Source organism: Phoca vitulina, unplaced genomic scaffold, assembly GCF_004348235.1.
Source record: "Phoca vitulina isolate PV1807 unplaced genomic scaffold, GSC_HSeal_1.0 scaffold52, whole genome shotgun sequence".
NCBI classification, from domain to species: domain Eukaryota; kingdom Metazoa; phylum Chordata; class Mammalia; order Carnivora; family Phocidae; genus Phoca; species Phoca vitulina.
In genome coordinates this window covers 5,222,421-5,247,969 of record NW_022589755.1, presented here as the reverse complement: position 1 = coordinate 5,247,969, position 25,549 = coordinate 5,222,421, and the positions used below count along the sequence as shown (strand labels likewise).

The window sequence follows — 25,549 nt, the reverse complement described above, 5'->3', positions numbered from 1 at the left end:
TCACTGCATTAAATGCTCAGATTCTTGCTGTGGGCTCTGAATGAAACCAGTTCTGCCATATTGGTCCCGATTGATTGGACCAAGCATCACTGGCCATGTACAGTCTGGATACAAGGGAGGGACATTCTTCTGCAGTGACTTGGCATATAGCTCTGTTGGATAGGGATGCTTCATGTTGAGTGATGTCAAATAGATTCAATCAGATGGTCTCTGTACCAGAGGTTGCTGGCCTCCTCCCATTAACCAACTCCCTTTTACCTTAATAAGGGGGGGAAAAGGTAATAAGGACACAAACCCTTAATTAATGAGATTTATAGGGTAATTTAAGTACCTGCGAAGATTTTTGTTGTTAGGTCATACAATTGAAGTTTTTTTTTTTTAATCTATAAATGCAGTTTAAAATGTTTTTTCCCCCCAAAAGTTTAGTAAAACGTAATAAAAAGATTTTTAAGTATGCCCATAGGAATTAACATGTCCTGAAATAGTTTGTGTGGGGAGCATTGATGGCAGTTATTTACATATATTACCTTATTGAAAGCTCACAGCGGCCCTATGGAGAGGAAACGTTTCATATCCTCACATTACAGGTGGAGACACCGAGGTGTAGTTAGGGGGCATCCATATGTACGACTACTTGTAACACTATTGCAAGTTCAGGGTACTTAAGACAACCCTCAGTTTCCATCATTCACTGGAAGGACTCATATAACGCATTAGAAGCTATTATCCTTGTGGTTAGGGCTCGTTACAGCTTGAGGATACAGATTAATGTCAGTGAAGTGGGGAAAGGGCCTGGGCAGGGTCCAGGGGCTCCCACATGTCTCTCCAGCAGAGTCACGAGTCATGGACAGCATTAGCTCCTCCCATACATTGGTGTATGACAGTCTGCTGGCCAGGGAAGCTCACCTGAGACTTGACATCAGAGTTTTTATTGGGGTTCTTTCACATAGTTATGATTCACTGCTCATGTAGCTGACCTCAGTCTCCACCTTCTCCAGGGGCAGAGCTGATTCCATGTGACCCAAAGCCTTCATCATAATTTCCACTGTGGAACATCTAGTGTGTTCCAAGTCCCCCACCCCCAAGGTAAATAAAGACACTCTTATCAGGCAGGGCATTCTAAGGACTTAGACATTCCTTCTAGGAGTCAAGGACAAAGTCAGATCTGTCTTTGGTTAAAGTTAAATTCTTTACTACAAAAGTCCATTTCTCGGACCCATCTAGGTCCACAAATGGTACTGGCGATTTTTCATACTCTTGTATGAAAAAGAGGAAACATTGAAAGAATCTAAATGCCCCCAAATGGGGTATGAGTTAAACAAAAGAATCCATGGCCAACACAGTGGAATAGTATGCAGCCATGAACAAAGACCAATGAAGATACAGGAGGAAGGGCTTCCGATGAGCTGCAGGCAGAAAAACAACTCTGTGTGTTTTCTGGGGGCACCACTTATACTCAAATACTGAGGAGGACCAATTTAACAATTTCAGTGGTATGTAATGTATTATTTTCCTATTAAAATAAATACAGATGTGCTTTGCAGTAGGCTGCAAATATTCATATGGATTTTCGGAATACAGTAGGAGACTTCAGAGATATTGAATGAACCACTAGACACACTGAAGTGTATATTCACCCTTCTCTGACTAAGTTTGGGTTTAACATTAGAGAAGCCCAAATAAGGATGTTGAACGGTATGATACCACCTTGGTAAAAATATGCATGTGTGCATGAGTGTGTTTGACATATCAAAACTGAAAAGTTTCAGAGAAAAACACTGGATATATCTTCAGGTGGTCTAACTATTACAGGTGACTTTCCAATAGTATTAATCAAATTCTGATAAATAATTGTGTATTTTATTTATAAAATATTTTATTTATTTATAAATGCAAAATGTATGAATGTATATTTATGTGTATATTTCAATAATTATTGTAAAATATTAATATTTTTACATATGTATTTAGATAAGTATTCATAAAAATTGAAAACGATTTAATTACTAAAACAGTATTAATTCTATTTTTCCTTCTTAAGAATTTTCCAAAAATTCCTATAGCCAATGCATTGCTTTTGCAATTAAAGTAGTATTCGTCGTCGTGAAAATGAAAGACGAACATACTTCCGAGTCCAGCTTGAAAGATTTGTCAAATGACCCTTTCTGGGATGCGCCCTCTCCCCTGCCTTCTCAGTCTCTCACCCAGCCCACCTGGGTCTCTGTGTCTCCATGTCTCTCTTTCTCTCCATGGGGTCCCCAGAAGCAGACACATCACACATGCTCAGCGCCGCGTCCCCCATGAGCACGCTCTGCTCTGCCCCAGCAGCACTTCTATTACTGAGCCTAAAGGTCCAACACCAAGACAATGGGTTTTATACATTTTGGCTCAGACACACAATAGCACGCCCCACAGCCACTCCAAATGGCCAGGTGGTGGAAGATTTGCTGATCCGGGGAGAGACTTAGAATAAGCTGTCGGTGTTCAGGGAGGGGGAAACTGCCCCTTGACAAATGAGACATGTAATTTAAAATTTGAGATCTGCAGGGAGTGGGAAAAACAAAAATGAACAACTGTCCCACATTTTTAAAAAGTCTGATGTCCGGGGCGCCTGGGTGGCTCAGTCGTTAAGCGTCTGCCTTCGGCTCAGGTCATGATCCCAGGGTCCTGGGATCGATCCCCACATCGGGCTCCCTGCTCCGCGGGAAGCCTGCTTCTCCCTCTCCCACTCCCCTGCTTGTGTTCCCTCTCTCGCTGTGTCTCTTTCTGTCAAAGAAATAAATAAAATCTTAAAAAAAAAAAAGTCTGATGTCCTGTATTTATTGTGCTTTTCAGTATTTTCCAGTTTTCCTAAAAGTGAGCATAAGATTTTTTTTGTAACCAGGGCAGAACAGTATAATAATATTTTAAAAGAATGAGGTGAAAAAAATGATAAGCTAAAGGCACCTTAAAGTCATAAAGATAACAACAACTCCCCAGGCGTCTCCTCCCCAGCTCTGCCTGCGCTGGGGTTCAGAGTCTACCCTGGGGCGCAGGAGGGGGAGGGGGACCAGCAGCTCAGAGCCAGAGACGCAGATCTGTGAAGAGGCAGAGGAGGCTGCCCGGTCCCTGGACAGATGCCTATCCCAGGAGGACCTGCGCAACCCATGGAACTTTCCAGACCCAGGTGCAGACTCTGGAGGGAGCTGGTTCTCCTGGGTAAGAGAGCTGAACCCGCAGGACAGGGGAGCAGTAGAGGAAAGGGGGGCAGGACTGGCACCAGGACTTTCGTGAGCTCACATACCTGGGCATACCTCGCCCATAGACACACACTCTCTCTCTTACGCACATACACACACACACAGAGTGTTCATCCCCATCCATCCCCAGGAATGATAAACTTGGACCCCCTCCCACACTTGCCAGAAATCACCTCCTCTGGGTGCCTCCTCTGCCCTGATCCCCTCCCCTACCTCTCCAGTTGGACTCCTTCCCAACCCCTCACTTCCCTCCAGGACCCTCTGAACCCACCCTGACGGGGACAACTATCATGTCTCACTGGCCACGCTGTGTCCTGTCCTCAAACATCACCAGTGTCTACACCTGGAGGCCTAGAGCAGGGGGTCTCATGTGTCTTTGCCTCCTCCATGGAGCCAAGGCTTAGGGTGCACAGACAGTGGATCTCCGTATCTTAGGTGATGACGGATCCTCACCCACATTCACATGCACTCCACGGAATTTAGATGCTAAGTCAAAGACATGTGTAGACAGTCTTGGGGGATTTATCCACCCAGATATCAACTGAGTTCTCCCTCTGGGTTCTGCCCCATGCTCAGGGACGCTGTGATGTGGTGTCCAGTGTGAGATGCAGATCTATCTCCAGACTCTGATGACCCAGATGGGGATGAGATGAGGGGGCCCAGGAGGCTGGGGGAGCCCCAAGGGGCCGTCTGACCCAGATTGGGGAGGAGGGGACATCAAAGCTGAGAACTGAAGGCTGAGTAGAAGTGAGTTGACGGGGGGTGGGGGGGTGGGGCGGGGGATGGGGAGGAGGGAACAGGGATCTGTGTGCCAGAAACAGGGAACAACATGTGTGAAAGCCTGAAGTCAGGAGAGAGTGTGGTGTATCAAGAGAGCTGTCTATGTCTGGGGAACACAGTGTAGATACTGTCTTCTGATAAATGAATGCACAAATGCATGCATGAATGAATGACTGAATGGGGGGTTCATGGTGTAATGGGGTGGGGTGCGTATGATCCAAAAGGAGGCTAGATAAGTCATAAAAACCAGCTGTTCCTAAGAGTGTCTCATAAGCCATGTTGAGTTTGAACTTTATCCGTAGAGTGCTGGGGAGCCATGGAAGGTACCTAAGAGAACAGGATCACAACTGGGGCTTTATAAGGATCCACATAACTGTTCTATGAGGTTGGGCTGGAGACTGAGTGTCCAAGGAGGAAGCCAGGCTGGAAGGAGATGAGGAAGGAATGAACCAGGACAGGGGCTGAGGGGGTAGGGAGGAGAAGACAGGCTGGGGAGCTAGCAACCCATGGCATGCTCACCAGTGTCCCTGGAGATCATTTCCTGGACAGTGTAAATCAATCTCTCTTCTCTCTCTCTCTCTCTCTCTCTCTCTCTCTCTCATGTATGTGTGTTCTATTTGTCTTCTTCAGCCGGTCTACTGGCCTGTGGGATCCGCCAAGCCTCTGGCCAAATCTACATCAGCCCAGACTCACTCATAGGATTCAAGGGATTTCGGACCATCCTGATCCTCGAAAATGCCACCGAAGATGCTCATGAATACAGCTGGCACCGCGGTGCAAATGACACTGTGGATAATATGATTGTCAGCTACAAACCTCCCTCCAATTCCTGGCAGACGGGGCCCATGTCCAGTGGTCGGGAGAACGTGACCAAGATAGGTGACCTGGTGATCAGGAGATGTGCATTAAATGACACAGGGAATTACACCGTGAGGGTGGACACTGGCAATGGGACCCAGACAGCAACTGGCTGGCTCGACATTCAAGGTGAGTTGGCAGGTTGCCCATTTCCAGATCTGGGGGCTTTGGGAGTGAGGTCCCTGGGAGATCATACTGTCCAAGTCTCCTCCACCCCCAGGTGACTGTGGGAACCTCGGCAGATGGTAGTCTAGCTTCTCCCGCAGAGATGGGTCACTCGTTCCCTTCAAGGGCTCCAGTTTCACCATCAGGGTATCAGTTATGTTCTGCTGCATAACAAAGATCCACAAACAGCCACAAACAGCAGTTTCAAACAGCACCCATTTATTAGCACACATTCCTGTGCGTCAGAAGTCTGGGCGAGTGCTGTGCTCTGAGACTCACAAGGTGCTGAGTCGGGGCTGTAGTCTCACGTGTGGCTCTGTCCATGGGCATTTCACATCATGACTTTGCTTCTTCAAGGTCAGCTGAATTCTTTCTCTCTAGTCTGCTAAGGAGTTTTATATGACATAAGGGTAACGATTGGAATGACAATCCATCACTTTTGCCGTATTGTATAGGTTAGAAGAAAGTCATGGGCTTCACCCACATTTGAGGGGTGGGGATTATACAGGCCGGAGATCATGGGGCCATCTTGGAATTCTGTCTACTACAGACAGCTCCTGGGGGCTCCACAGGGCTAGCGGGGAGAGTGTGTATTTGGAGACAGGAAGCCCTGTGTTTACCTCTGACTATGTATATGTTCCATGGCCCTGAGCCTTCATCTTCCCTCTGTGGTGTTCTGTTTCCTCATCTGTAGAATGGGGATAGTATCTACCACTGTCTGTTGTAAGGTTGGAGGGAGTATCTGTCAAGTGAATGGGACTCAGATAATGGGAGCAATTATTAATAGAGAGTCCAAATGCCACCTGTCACTCAATTCTACCCATGGCTCCTCCGTTGGGGGTGTTCTGGTTTTAGGTTCCACGTCCAGAAACAACCATTAGGCCACATGCCTATCCCAAGAGCTCACCACTATTGCAGTGGATGCCACAATGACGACTCCACACATAGGATGGTGGGCTCAGGCTAGTTCCCACACCTCAACCACTCATGCCCATTCCCTACTTCTCTGTCCCTCACAGCTCTAGGGCTGCTCCCCTTCCAAGACCCCAGACCCCATACAACTCTTGCCTTCTCACCAACCTACACTGAAAGCCCCTTTGGAGAGGAGCAGAGCTTGGGGAGGCAGACCCCACCCCTAATGTCTTCTTCCTGCTTCCCCCAGAGGCAGAAGGCAAGCCAGGCATCTGGGCCAACGCCAGCTCTCTGGTAGAGGACATGGATGCTGTGGCTGCCATTTGCCACACCAATGCCACAACGGTCAAGTGGTATGTGGATTACACACTGGTGTCCAGCAATGACCGGATGACAATCTCCCCGGACTTCAAGACCCTCATCATCCACAGGGTCAGCCGCTATGACAGAACACTTCACTGCGAGATAGAAAGCATCCCAGAGATTTTTCAGAGAAGTGAAATTATCTCTCTGACTGTGGCCTGTGAGTGGTCTGGAGCCATGGGAGTAATGCTGGGGGTGGGCTCAGGGCCTTCCAAGGATGTAGCAATAAGACAGGCAGAACTGGAGAGAGGAAACACCATGAGCCAGCCCACAGCCAGCTGGATCTGGGTTTGAATCTTAGCTCTCTGGACTTAGAATCACCCTCACTGCACAGAACGATCTGCTATTTAAAACGGAGACCCTGGTTCTTACTCCTCAGATTAGAAATAGTGCGAAATTGTTCAGATCTGGCTTTTGTAAAGACGGGACTGCTTACAACTAATAGTTTCTTAAAAATGACATTCAACTTATTAAATATTCAAATCCCATGTTCCCTTGAGCCTTCAAATACATTGATCTTTTCATTCTGGTTTTCTAAATTTAGTAAAATCACCTTCACTTTTCTTCTTACTCAGATTGAACTGACTATACTCCCTTAAACAGACAGTTTGATTTTAAAGCGAAATGACACATTTCATGCATTCTCTTTTCTCCACGGTCCTTCGGCCTCCCCACAAGGCAAGTACACAATCCAGCCAGACCTCCCCAGAAATCTCAAACAGGTCTTGTAAATCGAAGACACTGACTTATAAATACAATGAACCTTGGATCTTTTCAATGTTCTGGGACTTCTCACATTGACCAAATTCTTTCACATCTTTCAGCTGTGAAAAAGCACAAGTCTTGAATGGTTTTCACATCTAAATCTAGAACCACACGAAGTCTGTCAGGTTTCCTAACAAACATGCTCTGGCAATCATACAGAAAAAGTGGTCACAGAGCAGGCAGTTTCTGACCTCCATACACAGCTTACTGGCTGGAGGTTTGCAACCAAGAGCCAGGACCCAGGGCCTGCCTCTGCAGGGAGATTCCTCCCAGGCCATAGGGGGAATTCACTTAGTCCCTTTGTGGGTCAGTAGGGGACTATGAAATCCCTAATCCTCTCCTTGGGACCCCACTTCCCTCATCTATAAAATCGATCATATGGGTTGTTATGGGGATTAAGCAAATGTGTGAACCTATAAAGTGTTTAGAACAGAGCCCAACATGCAGGGGGCCTGATGTATTGCTTCTATTCCTATTTTATTGTGACATGAAGGGCAGTCATGGGGCTGACTCATAGCAGGTGCTTGATAATGAAGATGTTACAATTATAGTCATGTTGTGGGCAGAGCTGCCTTGCAAGTGCTGGGTCTAGGGGATACTTGGGGTGCAAAGTGGGGGCACCTCCTGGTCGGGGAGGACTATGTGTGGATTGACGGAAGGAGACAGGACCCCAAGGGGTCAGAAACATAGCTCCGGGTCTCCTGCCCTGTCTCTGCAGATGGGCCAGACAACGTGCGGCTGAGTTCCAGTCCCATTATCTCCAAGGGCGTCCTGTCTGCTAAGATCGGCTCCCAGGTAATGATGGAGTGTAGCGCCATTTCCAAACCCAGTCCCAAGTACCAGTGGATCCACAGTGGCCCCCTCCTGAGCTTCTCAGAGGCAAGCGTCACTCTCCCAAGTCTGGCCTGGGAGCAGATGGGCACATACAGACGCATCGTGGGGAACCCTGTGACCCAGCTGACCACGTACAGGGAATTCCAGATCCAGCCACCCATGCGTACAGCAGCCCACCTCCGGAGCTCATGCTCTCCAAATCTTCCCATCTCCATGCTTTTGCCTAGGCAGTACCCATCATCACGAATGCCATCTCTACCTTGCAATGCCATGCTCATGACGGTTGAGTAAAATCCACACCACCCGCCCCTGTCCTCTGAGGTCCAAGTCCAAAGCTGCCTCCTCTATGAAGCCCTCAGCGATCTCAGATCAGAACAAGGGTGAATCCCAGGGAGATTTGGTCAGCCAAGATTAACTGAGCACTTACTGTGTACCAGCTGCCTTTCTAATCTGTGTAACCCTCACAGTCTCCCTGCAGAGGAAGTGACTGTTGTGAACACCACCTCCATTTACAGATAAGAAAACCGAGCTGTGGGAGGTTGAGTGCTTTTTTCAAGGTTCCATTTCCAATGAACAGAGGAGGCAGGGTTTAAACTCTGGTAGTCCGACTGCACAGCCTACATCCTCAGCTGTTTTACTCAGTGGCCTCGAGACGAGAGAGTGGAAAGGCCAGAGGGGGAGGTTGTGCGGAGACAGCAGGGATCTGTTGTGGATGTGATGTTTGGAACCTGGCTTGAGAATGCATCTGTAAACGGGAAGAGCGCCTCTCTGAGCCTCAGTTTCCCTATCTGTAGTGTCAAGATATAAAGGGTCCCTATATGACAGGGCTTCTGGCAGAATTAAATCAGACAGTGCATGAGAAGCCATCAGCGTGGCTTGTCCCAGAGAAAGCCACAAACACAACGGAATGTGGGCTGGAGACATTTACTCTGATCACTCCTCACTATTTACTAAGCACCTGCTAGGGCACTAGACACAACCGACCAACTGTGAACGATTATGCACTGACTGATTCACACCTTTCTAACTCCACTGGACTGTGAGCTTCAGGAGGACAGAGGCTGGGAGAGCTGTTTGCTCACTACTTGTCCCTAGTGCCTAACACGGTGCCTGGTACATAGCTGGTGCTCAGTGAATACCTGTGCAATGACTTAATGACCCTGTGTAACCAACACCCCCGACCCTGTCACTCTCTACCCCCTCGAGTGGCTTTATTCTTTTTTCGGAGCACTTCCTGCTGCCGGCAATGATATTAGACATTTCTTTGCTTACTTGTCAACTGTCCACTTCCCAGCTGGAATGTCAGCCCCATGAGGGCAAGAAGTTTGTTTTGTTCACTGTTGAATTCCTAGCACTTGGAACATAGCAGATGCTGATAAATCTCTGAAGAACAGATGTGTGGGTGAGTGAAGGGTTGAGTGATGGTGCCCCTGACCCCCTTGTATCCTCTCCTTCAGAGCACATTCCTGTTGTGAACAGCGGTTTCTACATCTCAGGAGCCAAAGTGGTGTGGCTCATCGTGTTCATAGTCCTGGGCAGCATCTACCTCTGTGGAATCCTGATCTACGCCTTGATCAGCCATTTCTCCACCAGGTGCCTGTTGCCCTGGGTCGAGGGTGGGGTACTGGATGGGTCTCAAGAACACTTCCTTAAGAGGGGAAGGCAAAGCCGGGAGGGGAACAGACAAGCTAGGAATGGGATGTCAGGAATCATCTGGGGCAGACAGATAGGTCTCAGACCAGAAGCCAACGGCAGAGAGGGAGAGTGTAGAGGCAGTCATGCCCCTAAATAGAAATGGGGTTTCACTCAGCGACTTCTTTTCATCCCAGTTTCTTTGTGTTTATGATGTTGGTATGGAGGTCCACCTAGAGGAGCAGCCATGAGAATGAGCAGGGTGGGTGCCAAGCATCCAGCATGTGTCTGGGACATGGTAGTCACTAGTTACCAAGGGGAACTAGTTGGGGAAACAGGTAGTACAGTCCACTGCAGGGGGAGAGATTGGTCAGAGGGAGGATTCTAATCTGGGTTTCAATCTCAGCTCTCCCTCTGGCTGTCTGGGTGGCCTTCAGTAGATCACAATCCCCTCAGGTCCTCTTCACCCACATAGAGGATGTGAAGGGTAATATCTGCCCTGAAGGGAGATATGGGGGCTAGACACAATTCTTGGAGGATGAAGCAATTAGCAGCATTCTCGGTACTTCTCGGAATTTCTCAAGCTTAGCACTATCAATATTTGGGGCCAGATAATTATTGCAGGGGTCTAGGTTATTTTTTCTTCTACAGCCTGAAAGAAGCTATCTAGCCAGGCATAAACCCCTCCTCACAACCAGGAGTGAACCGAACATCTCCACTGCCCCATTCTCCTAAGAGGTGCCACATTCTCCTTGGTCTCAGCTCTCCAGTCTGGCATGCATGAGAGCAGGGGGCTGGGAGTCAGAGAGGCCAGGTTCAGAATTAGCCTCTGTCATTTTCTAGCTGTGTGACTTTAGGCAAGTATCTTCCCCTCTCTGAACTCCTGCTTCTTCATTCACAAAACAGGGTTAAAGTTTCTACTTTGTGTGACTGTTGAGAGGGTTCAATATAATTTCTATAAATCATTTACTCTAGTGTCTGGCATATAATAGGTGTGAAATAACTTACTATTATTATCACTAGTAATTAGGCCAGGTAGTGCCAGCTTCTTCCCCAGGTACACCCAGCCTCTTTTCCCTCCCCACATCTGCTGCCCCATGGCACCTTCCTCCAATGACCTTAAGACATCAGAAATGCTAAAACATATGGGGAATGTGGAGGACTCTCAGTGTAGAGGTTAAGCTCCCAGATTCATCCCCTGCTACTCCTGAGGTCCTTCACAAGGAGGGCTTGGAAAGAAGAAGCTGACTCCTCATCTCCCCAGGATTATCCTACATTCTCTGTTTCCTAAGGACCTGAAATATGACATCTTCCCTGACTTCTCCCCATAGGCAGCCCCGGTTACATGAGTGTCCACCTTAGACCATGAGGACAAGACCAGGTGGGCAAAAAGGTGAGGTGGGAGCAAGGGAGAAGGGCTGAGAGTCCCCAAAGAGATGGGCTAGGCTGGAGAGGGTCCAGGGTCTAGCTGGAAGAGACAGTCAAGAGAAGGAACCAGGGGTGCCTGGGTGGCTCAGTCGTTAAGCATCTGCCTTCGGCTCAGGTCATGATCCCAGTGTCCTGGGATGGAGCCCCACATCAGGCTCCCTGCTCAGCGGGAAGCCTGTTTCTCCCTCTCTCACTCCCCCTGCTTGTGTTCCCTCTCTCACTGTGTCTCTTTCTGTCAAATAAATAAATAAAATCTTAAAAAAAGAAAAAGAGAATGAGAGAGAGAGAAGGAACCAGCCCAGTCACACTGAGGTTGAGAGATGGAGGCTCCTGGAGGCAGTCTGGAGTCCTCACCTAGGACTGGGGGGGGGGGTGGGGGGGGTGACATCAAGGGCAGAGTGGCCATTGGCTGCTCCATCTGTCAATCAGAACCAGCCAATGGGAAGTAGGCTGGGGCGGGTCATATGTGGAGCCCTGCGCTCTAATTGCGAGGCCTCTTCTCCACTAGGAAATGCGCTTCTGACTTCTCGTTTTCTTTAGCTTGACGCCCACGGCACCACCAGAGAAGGTGCAAAGATGACCATTGCCAGTGACGGGGAAACGGAACAACCTATAAATGCCCAACAACCAGGAATGGCTTAAATGGACACAGGACAGGTTGAGCTAGTCTGTGATGGTTAGAAACCACGCTGGAGAAAGGTGCTCACTGATGCAGGAAATGCTTACGACTCATTGTTAGAAATGCGTAATGTAAAGCTGCACCTAGTAGGACCATCATTATGAAGAGGGGAGATTAACTAGCTGATATAATATGTACAGCATGTATGTATGTATTCTACAGTTGTATGTATACACACACATACTTATATATGTACACATATACACATATGTATATATGTACTTATATGTGTATGTATATGTACACACATATGTGTATATTTGTACATATATACACATATATGTGTGCACATACACATATGTACACACACCTGTACAAAAAATATGGAAAATGTTAACTATTAACAGTCTTATCTCTTAATTTCCTTCTTTGCACTTTACTGTATGTTCTAAAGTGTTTTTTTCTCACAAAATGTATGAACTGTTTTTATAATCAGAAGAAAAAAAAAAGTTATGGGCCCAGCAGGCTTCCTTGTGCTGTTCTGCTCGACTAAAACCCAATGAAGTTAAAACACCACCAGCAGGAAGAACCAGCTAGGGTTTTTAGCACCTCCTGCCCCGCTTCCCCCAGCTAAGTCTGAGCCCGCGCTCAGACGGGCTGACCAGCGCTGTCTTCTGAATCATCTTCAACGTGTCCAGGCAGACTGAAAATAGGGGTGTGCGTGCTTATGCATCTCGGTGCCATTTTTATATGTTCTGCCCACGAACTTGCCTTTTTGCGTGGTCTCTGTGCTCACTTATTTAACCACTGTATCTATGTGTCAAAATGCATAGATTCACAGATATTTCCAAAACCACCTCATTTGAATGACAGAAAACCAAGGACATCCCGAGTTAACCATTGCATATACACATCAACAGAGGTGGACGTTATACTATTTCTATATCTAAACCTGTATCTCCCCACCTTACAGTCTTAAGTAGATATGGCTGTTGAATTTTACCCAAAGCCTTTTCATTATTGTTGAAATTTTTTATTATGTTTTTGTCAAAGGTAGATTTACATACAGTAAAATGCACAAATCTTACATGTATAATTCAATGAGGTTTGATAAATACATACACTCATATAACTACTATCCCAATCAAGATACAGGATGTTTTCTGCACCCCAGAAAGTTTCCCTGTGCACCATTTAAAGTTATTCCCCAGCCACACACCCCCAAACAGAGGCAGCTGCTTTTGTGAATTTCTGTCCCAATAGATTAGTTTCATCTGTTCTTGAACTTCATCTAAGCGGAATTATAGAGTATATTCTTTTGTATCTGGCTTCTTTCACTCAACATGTTTTTGAAATTCATTCAGGTTCTTACATGTGCCAACTGTTCATTCTTTTATTTTGATGAATAGTATTCTGTTGTTTGGCTATAATACTTTGGTTATCCATTCACTTGTTGATGGGTATTTTGTTGTTGTTGTTGTTGTTATTGTTATTGCTGTTGTTGATGGGCATTTGAGTTGTTTCTACCTTTGGTTATTATGAATAATGCTGCTATAAATATTCATATACAAATGTTTGTGTGGACCTTTGCTTTCATTCTTCTTGAGTAAAAATTAGGGGTGGAATTTCCGGGTCATAGAGTGGGTATATTATGTTTAACTGTATACAAAACCGCCACACTGTTGTACAGAACACACAGTTGTACTATTTACATCCCACCAGAAATATACAAGTGTTCCAATTCCTCCACACCCTCTCAACATTTGGTGTGCTCAGGCTTTTTGATTTTAGCCTTTCTAACAGATGTGATAGGGCATCTCATTGTGATGAATTTTCATTTCCTTGATGTCCAGTGGTGTTGACCACCTTTCATGTACCTACTGGCCATTTGGATCTCTTCTTTTGTGAAATATATGATTGAGTCTTTTTTCCCATTTTAAAAATTAGGTTATTGTGTTATTAACTGGTAATAATTCTTTATATATTCTAAGTTCAAGCCTCTTTTGAGGGCTGTATATATATAGATATTTATATATATTTCTTCCAATTTATGGCTTGCCTTTTCATTTTCTTAGTCGTGTATTTTGATGAACAGAAGTTTTTAATGAAAAAAATATATATAATGCTTACTGTTGTGGATGTCCTACGAGAAATCTTTGCATACCCATAGATATTCTCTTAAATTTTCTTCTAGAACAATTCTGTCTGATAGAAAAATAGTGCAAGCCAAATATGTAATTTCAAAAATCTAGTAGCTATAATAAAAAAAGTGAAAAGAAACTGGTGAAATTACTTTGAATAATAGTGTATTTAACCCAATATATCTAAAATATTATCATTCCAGCAGGTAATCAATATTAAAAATTATTAATGAGATCTTTTATCTCTTTTTTTTGCACAGTAAATGTAGCACATATTAAAAAAAAAAAGAATTACTTATCTTACTTATCTATTTGAGAGACAGAGAGCGAGAGCGCAAGCGGTGGGGAAGGAGCAGAGGGAGAGGGACAAGCAGACTCCCTACTGAGCAAGCCACATGCAGGGCTCTATCCCAGGACCCTGAGATCGCAATCCTAGCCGAAACCAAGAGTCGGATGCTCTAAATGACTGAGCCACCCAGGTGCCCCTAGTGTAGCACGTCTTAAATGTCATGCGAAGCTAGTAGCTACCACACTGGGCAGCACAATTATAAAACCTTTATAGTTTTCACTTTTATGTTTATGATTCATCTCAGACTAATTTTTTGCATGTGACATGAGAAAGGGGTCAAGGTTCATTGATTCCAAACCTTGACCCACTTATTCTACCGCCATGTGTTAAAAAGTCCCTCCTTGGGGCACCTGGGTGGCTCAGATGGTTAAGTGTCTGCCTTCAGCTCAGGTCATGATCCCAGGGTCCTGGGATAGAGCCCCGCATTCGGCTCCCTGCTTAGCGGGGAGCCTGCTTCTCCCCCTCCTTCTGCTTCTCCCCTTGCTCATGTTCTCTCTCTCTCTCTGTATCTCTGTGTCTCGAATGAATAAATTTAAAAATCTTTAAAAAAAATAAAAATAAAAATAAGAAGTCCATCCTTTCCCAATTGAATAGATTTGGACCTGTTCAATTAACTATATATACACACTCTATTTATGGACTCTATTCTGTCCCTTACCACAGTGTCTTGATTACTCTAGCTTTATAGTAAAGTCTTATTTCTCCAACTGTGCTCTTTTATCAGACTGTTTTTGCTGTTCTAGGTCCCTCACATTTCTATGTAAACTCTGGAACCAACTTGCCAATTTATGTGTGCATACATATGTATGTACTTACACATTTGGGAACCTTCCTCATATGTTTGGTTTGTCTCTATGGGGAGAGATCATGTCCCACTGTTTGATTCCCTTCTGAACCCAGAAGTCTACCTCTTGAGCTTGGCTTTCAAGAACAGAGGCAGAGGAAGGCCTGGTGCGAGGGTGTTCCAGGAGGAGGCGTGTCAGCAGGCCAGAGTGAGGGCTGCTGCTGGAGCCCTCCAGAGTCAGGGAGACTTTGCTGCTCAAAGCGCAGGGATCCAGCATGTGGTCAGCATATGCTTTGTGCCAAGAGCTCTGACAGGATTTTCCTACTATAATTCTCACCACAAACTTGCAGTTAGGGCTTCTCATCCTTGTTTCACAGAGCAGGAAACTGAGGCATGGAAAGGTAGGGATTGGTCTGTCGCTTACTTAGTAAAGGGGCGGCGTGTGGCTTTGCACTTGAAACTCTCTGTTTCCAAAGCCTATGTTCTTTCCACTGTACTTACAGCTCATCACCTGCAGGCCTTTTAATTCTACAGGAATCAGCCTCTGGCCTTTTCTTTGCCCCTCAGGGGCCAAGATCCCTCAATCCAGGGCTGGGTCTCAGCAGGCTCTCACTTGTGAATCTTGATCTCCGAGTACTCGATACCAGTAGCCACCTGTTCCTGCCAGCCCCAAGGCTCTGTCCCATGAAAGCTGAGGGATGCATAATGGAGCTCTTCTTCCTCCCATGAGGAGGGGGTAGCTGCATCTGGGGGAAGGCTGCTTGCCCAGGATTCAATCAGGGGACCCTGAGTGGAGGGAGAGAAAAGGGAGTCAGAGCAGATCGGTGGGGACAGGATAAGGCAGAGAGTACCTGGGAGGGAAGCCCATGAACTCATTCATCCATTCATCCCGTGCACATTTTTGTTGAATCTCCTCCATTCATACTGTCCTCAAATATTTAATACGTAGCACTTCATTTGGCGCTTGTGAATCTCATTAACTTCCCACAACAACCCCATCAGGAAGATGTTATTGTTGTCCTCATTTTATCACTACGAAAATGGAGGGTGAACCAAGGAAGTAGCATGCTCAAAATCCCTGGTGAAACTAGGGTCCAGTCCAAGGTCTTCCTGACCCCAAAGCCTGGTGTCCTACTGAGGCCCTCTGTGCACGAGGCCCTGAGCTGGACACTGTATATACTATAATGGACACAGCACACGTAGGCCCTGACCTCTGGCAACTTACTCTTTTTTTCCCCCTCGCAGCTTACTTTTTAACCCAGGGAGGAGGCAAGGAGTAAGTTAAACAAATAAATATCTAATTGTGAATTATTATATAATGGATGGGAACTGGGTGAGGGAGAGAGAATTACAAAGCCTTGATTTGGGTACAGCACCTGTCCTTAGGAAGCTCGCAGTTTCGTGGAAGGACACTCAGTCAAAGAAATTATGTCCCTGTGATACAGGCAGAAAAACAGCCCCTCAAAAATGCCCACGCCCTAATCCCCGGGGACCTATGAATATGTTACCTTATATGGCAAAAGGGACTTTGGGGATGGAATTAAATTAAGGATATTGAGATGGGGAGATTGCCCTGGATTATTTGGGTGTGGTCAGTGTAATCACGGGGGTTTTTCTCTTTACAATGAAAGGAGGCAGAGAGGGATTTGAAGACTTCTGGCCTTGAAGACAGAGACCAAGGCCATCCAGCCGCCTCCAGAAGCTGGAAAAAGGCAAGAAATGCATCCTCCCCTGGAGCCTCCACACGGAATTCAGCCCCGCCTACCAACACCTTGACTTTAACCCAGTGAAACCCATTTTGGACTTGGCACCTCTGGAACTGTAAGATGATAAAATTATGCTGTTGGATGCCACTAAATGTGTAGGAGCTCATTACTGCAGAGCAGCTGGTGTGGCCCGGGGGGGGCATCTGTTTCTGTTGCCCCCTCAAAAAGAGAACACTTTAACAAAACAGTTCATGTTTTTGCTCCTCCGTTCTCTCTTGATTATTCAACATAAGATACACACACACAACCCCTTCCTGACACTGTAGTTATCGAGACCTCTGCTTAGTGAAATCTAAATGGTTCCTTTTCACTCCCCACCTCTCTGGACTTTGCAACAGCAGGTGACCCTGTTGCGTGTCTTCCCTAAATAAAAGCCTTTCTTTTCTTAACCACAAGATATTCATCAACTGCCCTGGCAGCCACTTTGCTGGTTGCTCTCCATTTCCTGACCCCTAAGTATGAGAGGGGCCCCAGACTCTGATTCTTCAACTTCACTTTGTGACCTTATTCACTCTATTGGCTTCATGTCATCTATAGGCTAGTGGCTCCCAAAGCCTTACCCACCAGTCCATTCCCTTTCTTGAACTGTGGACTTTGATCTGATGGTGTAGTTAAAATCCCCATTCTCTTTTGTGTCCAAAACGCACACAAAACATATTCAAACTGAACTTCTCCTTTTCTCCCCCAAATCTCTTCCTCCTACAATCTTCTCAAGCATAATGATTGATGCCTCCATTCTTCTAGCTGCTCAGTGCAAAAATCTAGGAGTCATCCTGGACCCCTTTCTGTCACTCTTATCCCACCCTCAATCCATTAGCAATTCCCATTAGTTTTAACTTCAGACTTCATCTGGAATGCAATCATGCCCCACCCTCATGCCATCCTGGTTCTGGTCACCATCATCTCCTGCCCGGAATGTTCCTCCAGCCGCCTTTCTAACTTCCCTGCTACACACAGTCTCTTCTTACACACAGCAGGCAGAGGGATCTGTGAAAATGAAAGCTGGATCATGTCCTTCCTCTGCTCAAATATCTCCAGATGCCCACAGTGGACTACGTGTGCAGACATGATTTACACATACCCTGGCTTCTCCAAACTCATTTCCTGCCTGTTGGCACTTGCCTCCCTCTGTCTAATTACACAAACTTCCTGCTGGTCCTCCACTCACTGGTCTACATCCTGTTTCTGAGCATTTGCACCTGCTATTTCTTCTGCCCAGAGTGCTCTTTGGTCACAATAGATTGCGAAGTCTTGAGGCTCCTTCATGTCTTCGCTTAATCATCACTAACAAAAACCAAAAACCAACCTATGTAATGGCAGAGAATGTTTGCAAATCATATATCTGAAAAGATGTTAATATCCAGAATGTATAAAGAACTTCTACAACTCGGGGCACCTGGGTGGCTCAGATGGTTAAGCATCTGCCTTCGGCTCAGGTTGTGGTCCCAGGGTCCTGGGATCGAGCCCCGCATCGGGCTCCCTGCTCGGCGGGGGGCCTGCTTCTCCCTCTCCCACTCCCCCTTCTTGTGTTCCCTCTCTTGTGTTCCCTCTCTTCTCCCTCTCCCACTCCCCCTTCTTGTGTTCCCTCCCTGCTCGGCGGGGGGCCTGCTTCTCCCTCTCCCACTCCCCCTTCTTGTGTTCCCTCCAAGTATCTCTGTCAAATAAATAAATAAAATCTTTAAAAAAAAAGAACTTCTACAACTCAACAACAACAACAAAAACAAACAACCCAGTTTTTTAAGTGGGTAAAAAACCTTGAATTAGACATTTCTCCAAAGAAGATACACAAATAGCTAATAAGCCTATGCAAGACACTCTCCATTGCTAATCATTAGAGAAATGCAAATCAAAACTACAATGAGATATCATCTCACACCCATGAGGATGTCCACTATAAAAAGCAAAAAACAGGGGCACCTGATGGCTCAGTAGGTTAAGCATCTGCCTTCGGCTCAGGTCATGATCTCAGGATCCTGGGATCGAGCCCCGTGTCAGGCTCTGCACTCAACAGGAATCTGCTTCTCTCTCTCTCTCCCTCTGCCTCTCCTCCTCCACTAGTGCTCTCTCTCTCAAATAAATAAATAAAATCTTTTTTAAAAAGGCAAAAAAAAAAAGCAAGTGTTGGTGAGGATGTAGAAAAAAATGAACCCTTGTGTATTGTTGGTGGGAAAGTAAAATGGTGCAGCCACTGGGGAAGACAGTATGGTGGTTTCTCAAAAAAATTAAAATGAAAACTCCCATGATCCAGCAATTCCACTTACGAGTATTTATCAAAAAAATTTGAAAGGAGGCTCTCAAAAAGATATTTATATACCTATGTTCATCACAGCATTATTTACAATAGCTAGAGATGGAAGTAACCTTAATATCCATCAGTAGATGAATGGATAAAGAAAATGTGTTGTATACAAACAACAGGATATTATTCAGTCTTTAGAAAGAAGGACATCCTGGGGCACCTGGGTAGCTCAGTTGGTTGAGTGTCTGACTCTTGATTTCAGCTCAGGTCATGATCTCAGGGTCATGGGGTTGAACCTCGTATTGGGCTCCATGCTCAGTGGGGAGTATGCTTAAGATTCTCTCTCTCCCTCTTCCTCTGTCCCTCCCCCCTCTTGCATGCTCTTTCGCTCTCTCTCTCAAATAAAAAATAAATAAATCTTTAGAAAGAAAGACATCCTGTCACAGGCTACAACATGGATAAGCTTAGAGGACATAACGCTAAGTGAAATAAGCCAGTCACAAAAAGACAAAAACTGCATGATTCCACTTATGTGAGGTATCTAAAGTCATTGAACCTACAGAAACAGAAAATAGAATGGTGGTTGCCAGGGGTTGGAGTGGCAGGGGAAGTGGGTAGTTGTTGTTCAATGGGTACTTATAGAATTTGTTTTGCAAGATGAAAATGTTCTGGAACTCTGTTGCACAACTGTGCATTTAAAGATGGCTGGGTGGTAAATTCACCACAATACATAAAGAACAACAAAAATATGAGCCACCTCCCCAGCATTCCCAGTCTCTGTGCCCTGCATTTTCCCCAAAGTACATGTCTATCCTTCACATTGTAGTCACTTATTTGTTGTTTGGTTGTTTGTTTGATTAGTTGGTTGTATCCCTCTGTCTGGACTAAACTTATTGAGCCCAAGATGAAATTTTTTTTCTTTTTTTGTTTTTAGGATTTTATTTATTTGACAGATAGAGAAAGCTAGAGAGCACAAGTGGGGGGAATGGCAGAGGGAAAGGGAGAAGCAGGGAGCGCGATGTGGGGCTCGATCCTAGGACCCTGGGATCGTGACCTGAACTGAAGGCAGATGCTTAACCCTCTGAGCCACCCAAGCTCCCCAAATTTCTTTTTCATAGATGAATCTTTGGCAGTTGAATGCCCGTCACTTGGCAGGTGCTCAGTAACATTTCCTGAACGAATTAATGAATGAAAGCATGCACGGTACTTTGCTCAAAATCCTCCAAAGGCTTCCAGTCACACTCTGAATATAAATGGATGAAAAGTGTAACATTTACATTGGAGCATGAAGGTTGAACAGGAATGAAGAAGTGGAAATGGGAAGGAAAAGCATTTGAGGAGAAAGGAACAGCCCATGCAAAGACCCAGAGACACAAATAACCTTGTTCAGAGGAGTGGATGGAGTAGAAAGTAAGAGTGACTTTCTGAACCATTTGGAGCTTGAGACCGAAGAAAACATGTGTGCCCCTAAAAAATGTTTTTGTATATTTTTAAAGGTTATTTTTTCACAACATTAAAATAATTGAAATATTACTGCAAACTTAAAGAGTGCATGTAATAAAACATTACTTTCAGTTTAAAGATTTTATTTATACCCAAACCAGAATTTTTGATAATTTTGCTTTTCTGGTTTTACTGGAAGCAAACGTAGAGAGGACGTTTTTTTAAAATCAACTTCTCTGCTTCTCTCATTTTTATTTGAGAATGCTGCCATGTTTGACAATTTCTCTAGACTCATTTATGATCTAAAATAATTTTTAACTAACCCTAGTCTACTGATCCTGTCATTGTTTAGGTTTTTTGTATTTTCCTCATCATGGATTTTTTGCCTTAATTTTGATTTTTAAAATAGTATATTAAAACATTATTTATCTGGATTACTGAGATTTTTGAGCACCACCTTAAGTTTTGCATCTGGGACAAGTTCCTCCCTCACTCCACCCTAATCCTAGTCCTTTTGGAGAAGTAGGTGTGCTTGAGAGGTTGGAATATGCAGGGCTATAGGGTAAGGAGTTTGGACTCTATTCTCTGGGTGAGGGGTCCACAAACCATAGCCCATGGATCAAATACGGCCCACTGCCTGCGTCTGTAAAAAAGTTTTATTGGAACACATCTGTGCTCGTTCATTTACATATGGTCTGTGGCTGCTTTTACTCGACAACAACAGAGTTGAGTGCTTACAATAGACTGTAATGCCTGCAAAGCCAAAAATACCTATCTGGCCTTAGATTAGAAAAAGTTGCCAACCTCTCGTCTAGACAACAAAGGCAAGCAGTTCAAATGCAGAGGAACTGGATACTGTTGGTTTTTAGATGACTGCTTAGCATAGGACAAGGGAGGTGAGAGGCAAGGAGGTGAGGGGGTCCAGGGAAAAGATTCTGAAGCTTTGGCAATGATGGGAGTCAAATGGGGGGGGCTGATGCTAGCTCTCCTTAAGAGGAAAAATAGACAAGACATGGTGAATTTGGGGCTGTAGGAGAAGAAAGGGAGGACAGAGAGAAGGTGACTCCTCCATGCCTGGCCTGAAAGAAAGAAGAGGGGGTGGTTGTGCTGTCACAAAGATGGGGAATCCTTAAGGAGGAGGAGGAGATAAGGAGAGCAACTTTGGCCATGCTGAACGGAGCAATCCTGGGGGCCATCCTGGGGGGAGGTGTCCAGGAAGGATGCTCAAAGGCAAGATGCCCAGGTCACTCACCTGAGAGACTGACCTTGTGACAACACTTGCACCTTCCATGCCCATATTCCTGATGCCAACTGCTGGCCTTGTGGCTTTCTTCCTGCAGGACCTCACTCTGAGAGAAGAGACCAGAGAGCCTTTCAGTCTGGACAGCTCAGGGTGCTGTAAGCAGACTAACTCCCTCCTCTGTTCTCTCTTAAGGGGCTGGAAGGGTGATGGAGGTAGGAGAACGGTGGTCCCGTTCTGGAGACCCCAGTGTTGAGAACGCAGGCTTCCCCATCCTGCACAGTGAGGCCAGAGTTCTGTGAAAGACTCACCCAGGTGCCATCGACTTCCTTCTTGCCCTTGCTTCAGGGTCTTGACCCATCCAGGTCCCTCCAATCTGTGCCCGCCTGCCCTTTCCACCCCAGGACAATCCCTCCAACCCCAGGGTCAGTGCTCACGTGATGATGATGATGGAGAGAAACAGGAAGAGCAGAGCCATAACACCTGCTCCCCCAGCTGCCCCCAGCATCCTCTCTGAAAAAGGCCATGCTTTTCCTGCAGACAGGTTGGATTATTGGTCATTCCTCTCCAAGAACTCGGTACCTTCTCCCACTGCCTGTAGGACCCCAGATTCCTGTTTTCCAGCCCCTCCGCCAGACTCCAAACAGGGGCACCTGGGTCTTGGGGAAGGGATTAGGGCCGGGTGAGGGAGGCATACGGGGGCGGGGGTGGGGGGCTGGATTGCAGCCTGTCTTTATTTAAAATGCAGGTATTTCGTTCATGGTAATATTTATTTTGCATTCATTTATATTTTAAAAAAACACTGCATTGCAGTATTACTTCTCATTACTAAGGTTTTTTGGCTTCTCCTTAAATTTTTGTGCTCATGGTGAGCATTTCACTTGCCTCACCTTCCTCCCTGCCCCACAAATCAAGGATCTGTGTCCCCGGACACACCTGTGCAGGCCCCAGCCCCTCTCTTTCAAGACCCACGTCCTTCCCCCTGGCTTCCCCTCCCAGCCTTCACCCCACCCTACCGCCCTGATCTGGCAGGAAGAGGACAGTGAGACTATAGGTGGCAGGGAATATCTTGGCCTCACAGGGGAGCACAGACCAGAGCTGAGCTCCCCGGTAAGGCTCAGGGGTTTCTGGGGGTCCTGGGGGTGGTGCTGTTGTTCTCCTCCAGCCCCCCCCCACCACAGGTGCACTCACTCTGCAGGGAGAGCCTCAGGGAGACATGCTGGGAGCCCACCAGGTTCTGAGCTCGGCAGGTGAATTCCCCTTCATCTTTCTCCTGTATTTGAGGCAGCTCCAACACCCCAGGGTTCAAGGGATTTGAGGAGCACAGGGTCAGGCTCCCCTGGGCCCAGCTCAGCCTGGCAGGGGGGTTGCTGTTGACAACACAGACCAGGAGCAGGGACTGGTCCTCCAGGACTGAAAGAGACGAGCCGTTCTCCAGGGTTGTGGGTGCTGGAGAAAAAGAGACAGAGGGTTAGAGAGACAAAAAGGTGGAGAGAAAGCAGAAGGACTTGAAAACAGACTGGATGAGGGGACAGAGAAACAGAAGTAGGTTGAAGTGCAGGAAAAAGCATGCTTTTTTCCCCTTGTTGGTGGGAATGCACACTTGTCCACCCTCCATTCAGGACAACTGGCCACATATTTCAACTTGGAAAGAACATAAAAGCTCCATTTTGCTTTTAGGAGTTTATCCCACAGACATACATACACACAGTTGTGAAAGGAGACACAAGATCACTCATTGCAGCATTTTGGCTAATAGAATAAAATGAATGCTGTGATTTCCCATTAGGAGAAGACACACATAGAATCAGAATCCATCCACGGGATGGATCAACTCCACAGTCTAGGAGAAGATCGAGGGCAGTCTGTACTACTGATATCAGAGGACCCTCAGATCCCCTAGGCAAACACACCAAGGCTCAGAGCAGTCTATGGACACGGGTCACTTCCCAGGAGGGGACTGGGTATCTGAAGACAAATTCTGCTGTGCATTTTGAAAGTCTGTCTATGTGAATATATTACCTGTTCAGAAGTACATAAATAAGCAATTATTAGGGAGAATAAAAGATGGGCCAGGAGGAGTCATCAGGAGATGCATGACAAGGGACAGATCTGCTGGGTGCATGTTGCCCTGTTCTCTTCTCCTGATAATGGGGGGGGGGGGATAGAGTGCGGAAGGTGGGGGAGGAGGCGGCTGAAGGGGACTGCTGCTCACAGAGCCATGGAGGCTGGGGAGGGGGATAACCCCTGGGTTCACCCACAAGGGGGACCCGGCCCTGCCCTTGCTCCCCACACCCCAGGAGGAAGCTCCATCCTACCTGTGCCATTTCCTTGGGAGACAGTTACTGTCAAGTTCTGCGGAGAGTCTGGGACAGAAAGACATGGCGGATTCATGTTAATGGGGAAGGCTGGTGGACATTGGCCTTCTGTCCCCAGGAGCTGCATAAATGGGGAAAGAGTGGAGACAGGTGTTCTCCTAACCCTCCCCCAGCCTGGATTTTGGGACCAGCATTCAATGTCCCAGGCCCTGACCCCCCACCCCACTGCCCTCAGGACCCCATCAGGGACCCAGGGGGTCCTGGCCTGGCTCTCACAGGACACATTGAGGTGGATGGTCCTCATTGTGGTCACTCTGGCCCCAGGCAAGGTCACTTGACAGGTGAGGGGCATGCCATGGTCCTGGGGCCGTGGGATGAGGGTGAGCACCGAGGAAAGGTGGGTCCTGGGGTCCAGGGAGGTGAGGGCCACTGACGTCCAGGAGAAGATGGGGGGCGTGCCCCGCTCACAGGCCCAGGGCACAGAGCAGGTCAGGTTCCCGGGGCGGCCAGACTCCAGGGTCCCTGGGATGAGGATGTCAGGTGTGTGGGTCAAGGCTGTGAGGAGATGGGGAGACACGAGAATCAGAAGGAGGGTCAAGGGGAGGCCCCGAGAGAAGTCTCAGGGTTTGGTTCAGCTCCTGCCTCTGAGTCCTGACATGGGTTACCCCCAATCCCTCCCAGGAGGGGAGTTCCATCCCAGCCCTGCGCTGGGACCCCCATCCTTCCCCTGTGGCCTCACCTGGAGTCTGCTCCTTACCCGTCACACGCACGGAGAGCTGGTTCTGTCCGTAATTGTAGTTCACATAAGGCCCTCTCTCCACCCTAAAGAAGTATGTCCCCGAGTCCCTTCTCTGTGCATCTCTGATGTCCAGGGAGCAGTTGTAGGCCCAGGGGTCCCCAAGGAGGTAGAATCGGCCCTGGGTCTCCTCCTGCACTTTACGACCTGGGTTGTTTGTGGCCACTGGAGCATCCTGGTGTACATTGGCCCCTTCCCGGAACCAGTAGCCGAGAGCTGAGGTAAAGTCAGACCCTTGGTCCTGGGGGTGCAAGAAGCTGCAGGGCACGAGCACACATAGGCCCTCCTGCACGGCCACCAAGCCGCGCACTTGCAGGCTGTAATGCCCCTGGACCCTCCTCTCAGACCACCTCTGGCCATCAGCCCCCTCCCTCCTCCAGAGCAGGGCCAATAGCAGCAGGAGCATGTCCGGGCTTGGCAGTGCCAGGGTCCCCAGGGTGTCTGTTTCTCAGGGTTGGTCTCTCAGGAACTAAAAGTTGCAAGATTCAGAGGAAGCCCCGACAGGAAGATGCAAGTGATGTCAGAACAGTGACCCTCCTTAGAGGAGGAACCTCACACCCAGATGCTGTCAGGGCCAGGACAGCCATTGGGCATCAGCCATCTGCCACCACATGTCCACTCCTGGGGACCCTAGAGGCCAGAGAGGGTGAGAGCCCTCAGGGAGCTAAATTCACCCCCTGTGCAGGGCTCGAGCCCCATCGCCCACCTCCCTGCTGATACAGCCTCCCTCTGGAGATGTTTTCTGCAAACTGAAAACGGGTCCCTTCTGGCCAGACCCCCTGAATCGCAGGCTATACATGTCTGTGGAAGTCACAGGGATGCAAGAGATGGGGGAGGCCAGGGCTGGGAGTGTGAGGAGGCCGACTGTTTTCCCTCCC

General features: G+C 47.1%; 2 protein-coding genes across 2 annotated transcripts; one reads left to right on the top strand and one right to left on the bottom strand.

The window, feature by feature from the left end:
• Positions 1 to 3,146: 3,146 nt before the first annotated feature.
• CEACAM18 (CEA cell adhesion molecule 18) lies at positions 3,147 to 10,910 on the top strand. Its single transcript, XM_032388933.1, has 6 exons — positions 3,147 to 3,198; positions 4,650 to 5,006; positions 6,205 to 6,477; positions 7,801 to 8,079; positions 9,374 to 9,509; positions 10,880 to 10,910. Exons 1-6 carry the CDS (start codon positions 3,147 to 3,149, stop codon positions 10,908 to 10,910), a joined length of 1,128 nt encoding a protein of 375 aa, XP_032244824.1.
• Positions 10,911 to 15,478: 4,568 nt separating this feature from the next.
• On the bottom strand, positions 15,479 to 25,077 carry LOC116622461 (sialic acid-binding Ig-like lectin 13). The gene is made up of 7 exons (XM_032388932.1): positions 24,633 to 25,077; positions 24,152 to 24,430; positions 23,876 to 23,923; positions 22,749 to 23,006; positions 21,995 to 22,091; positions 21,489 to 21,666; positions 15,479 to 15,655 (listed from the first exon to the last, which is right to left on the bottom strand). Exons 1-7 carry the CDS (start codon positions 25,075 to 25,077, stop codon positions 15,479 to 15,481), a joined length of 1,482 nt encoding a protein of 493 aa, XP_032244823.1.
• Positions 25,078 to 25,549: the final 472 nt, after the last annotated feature.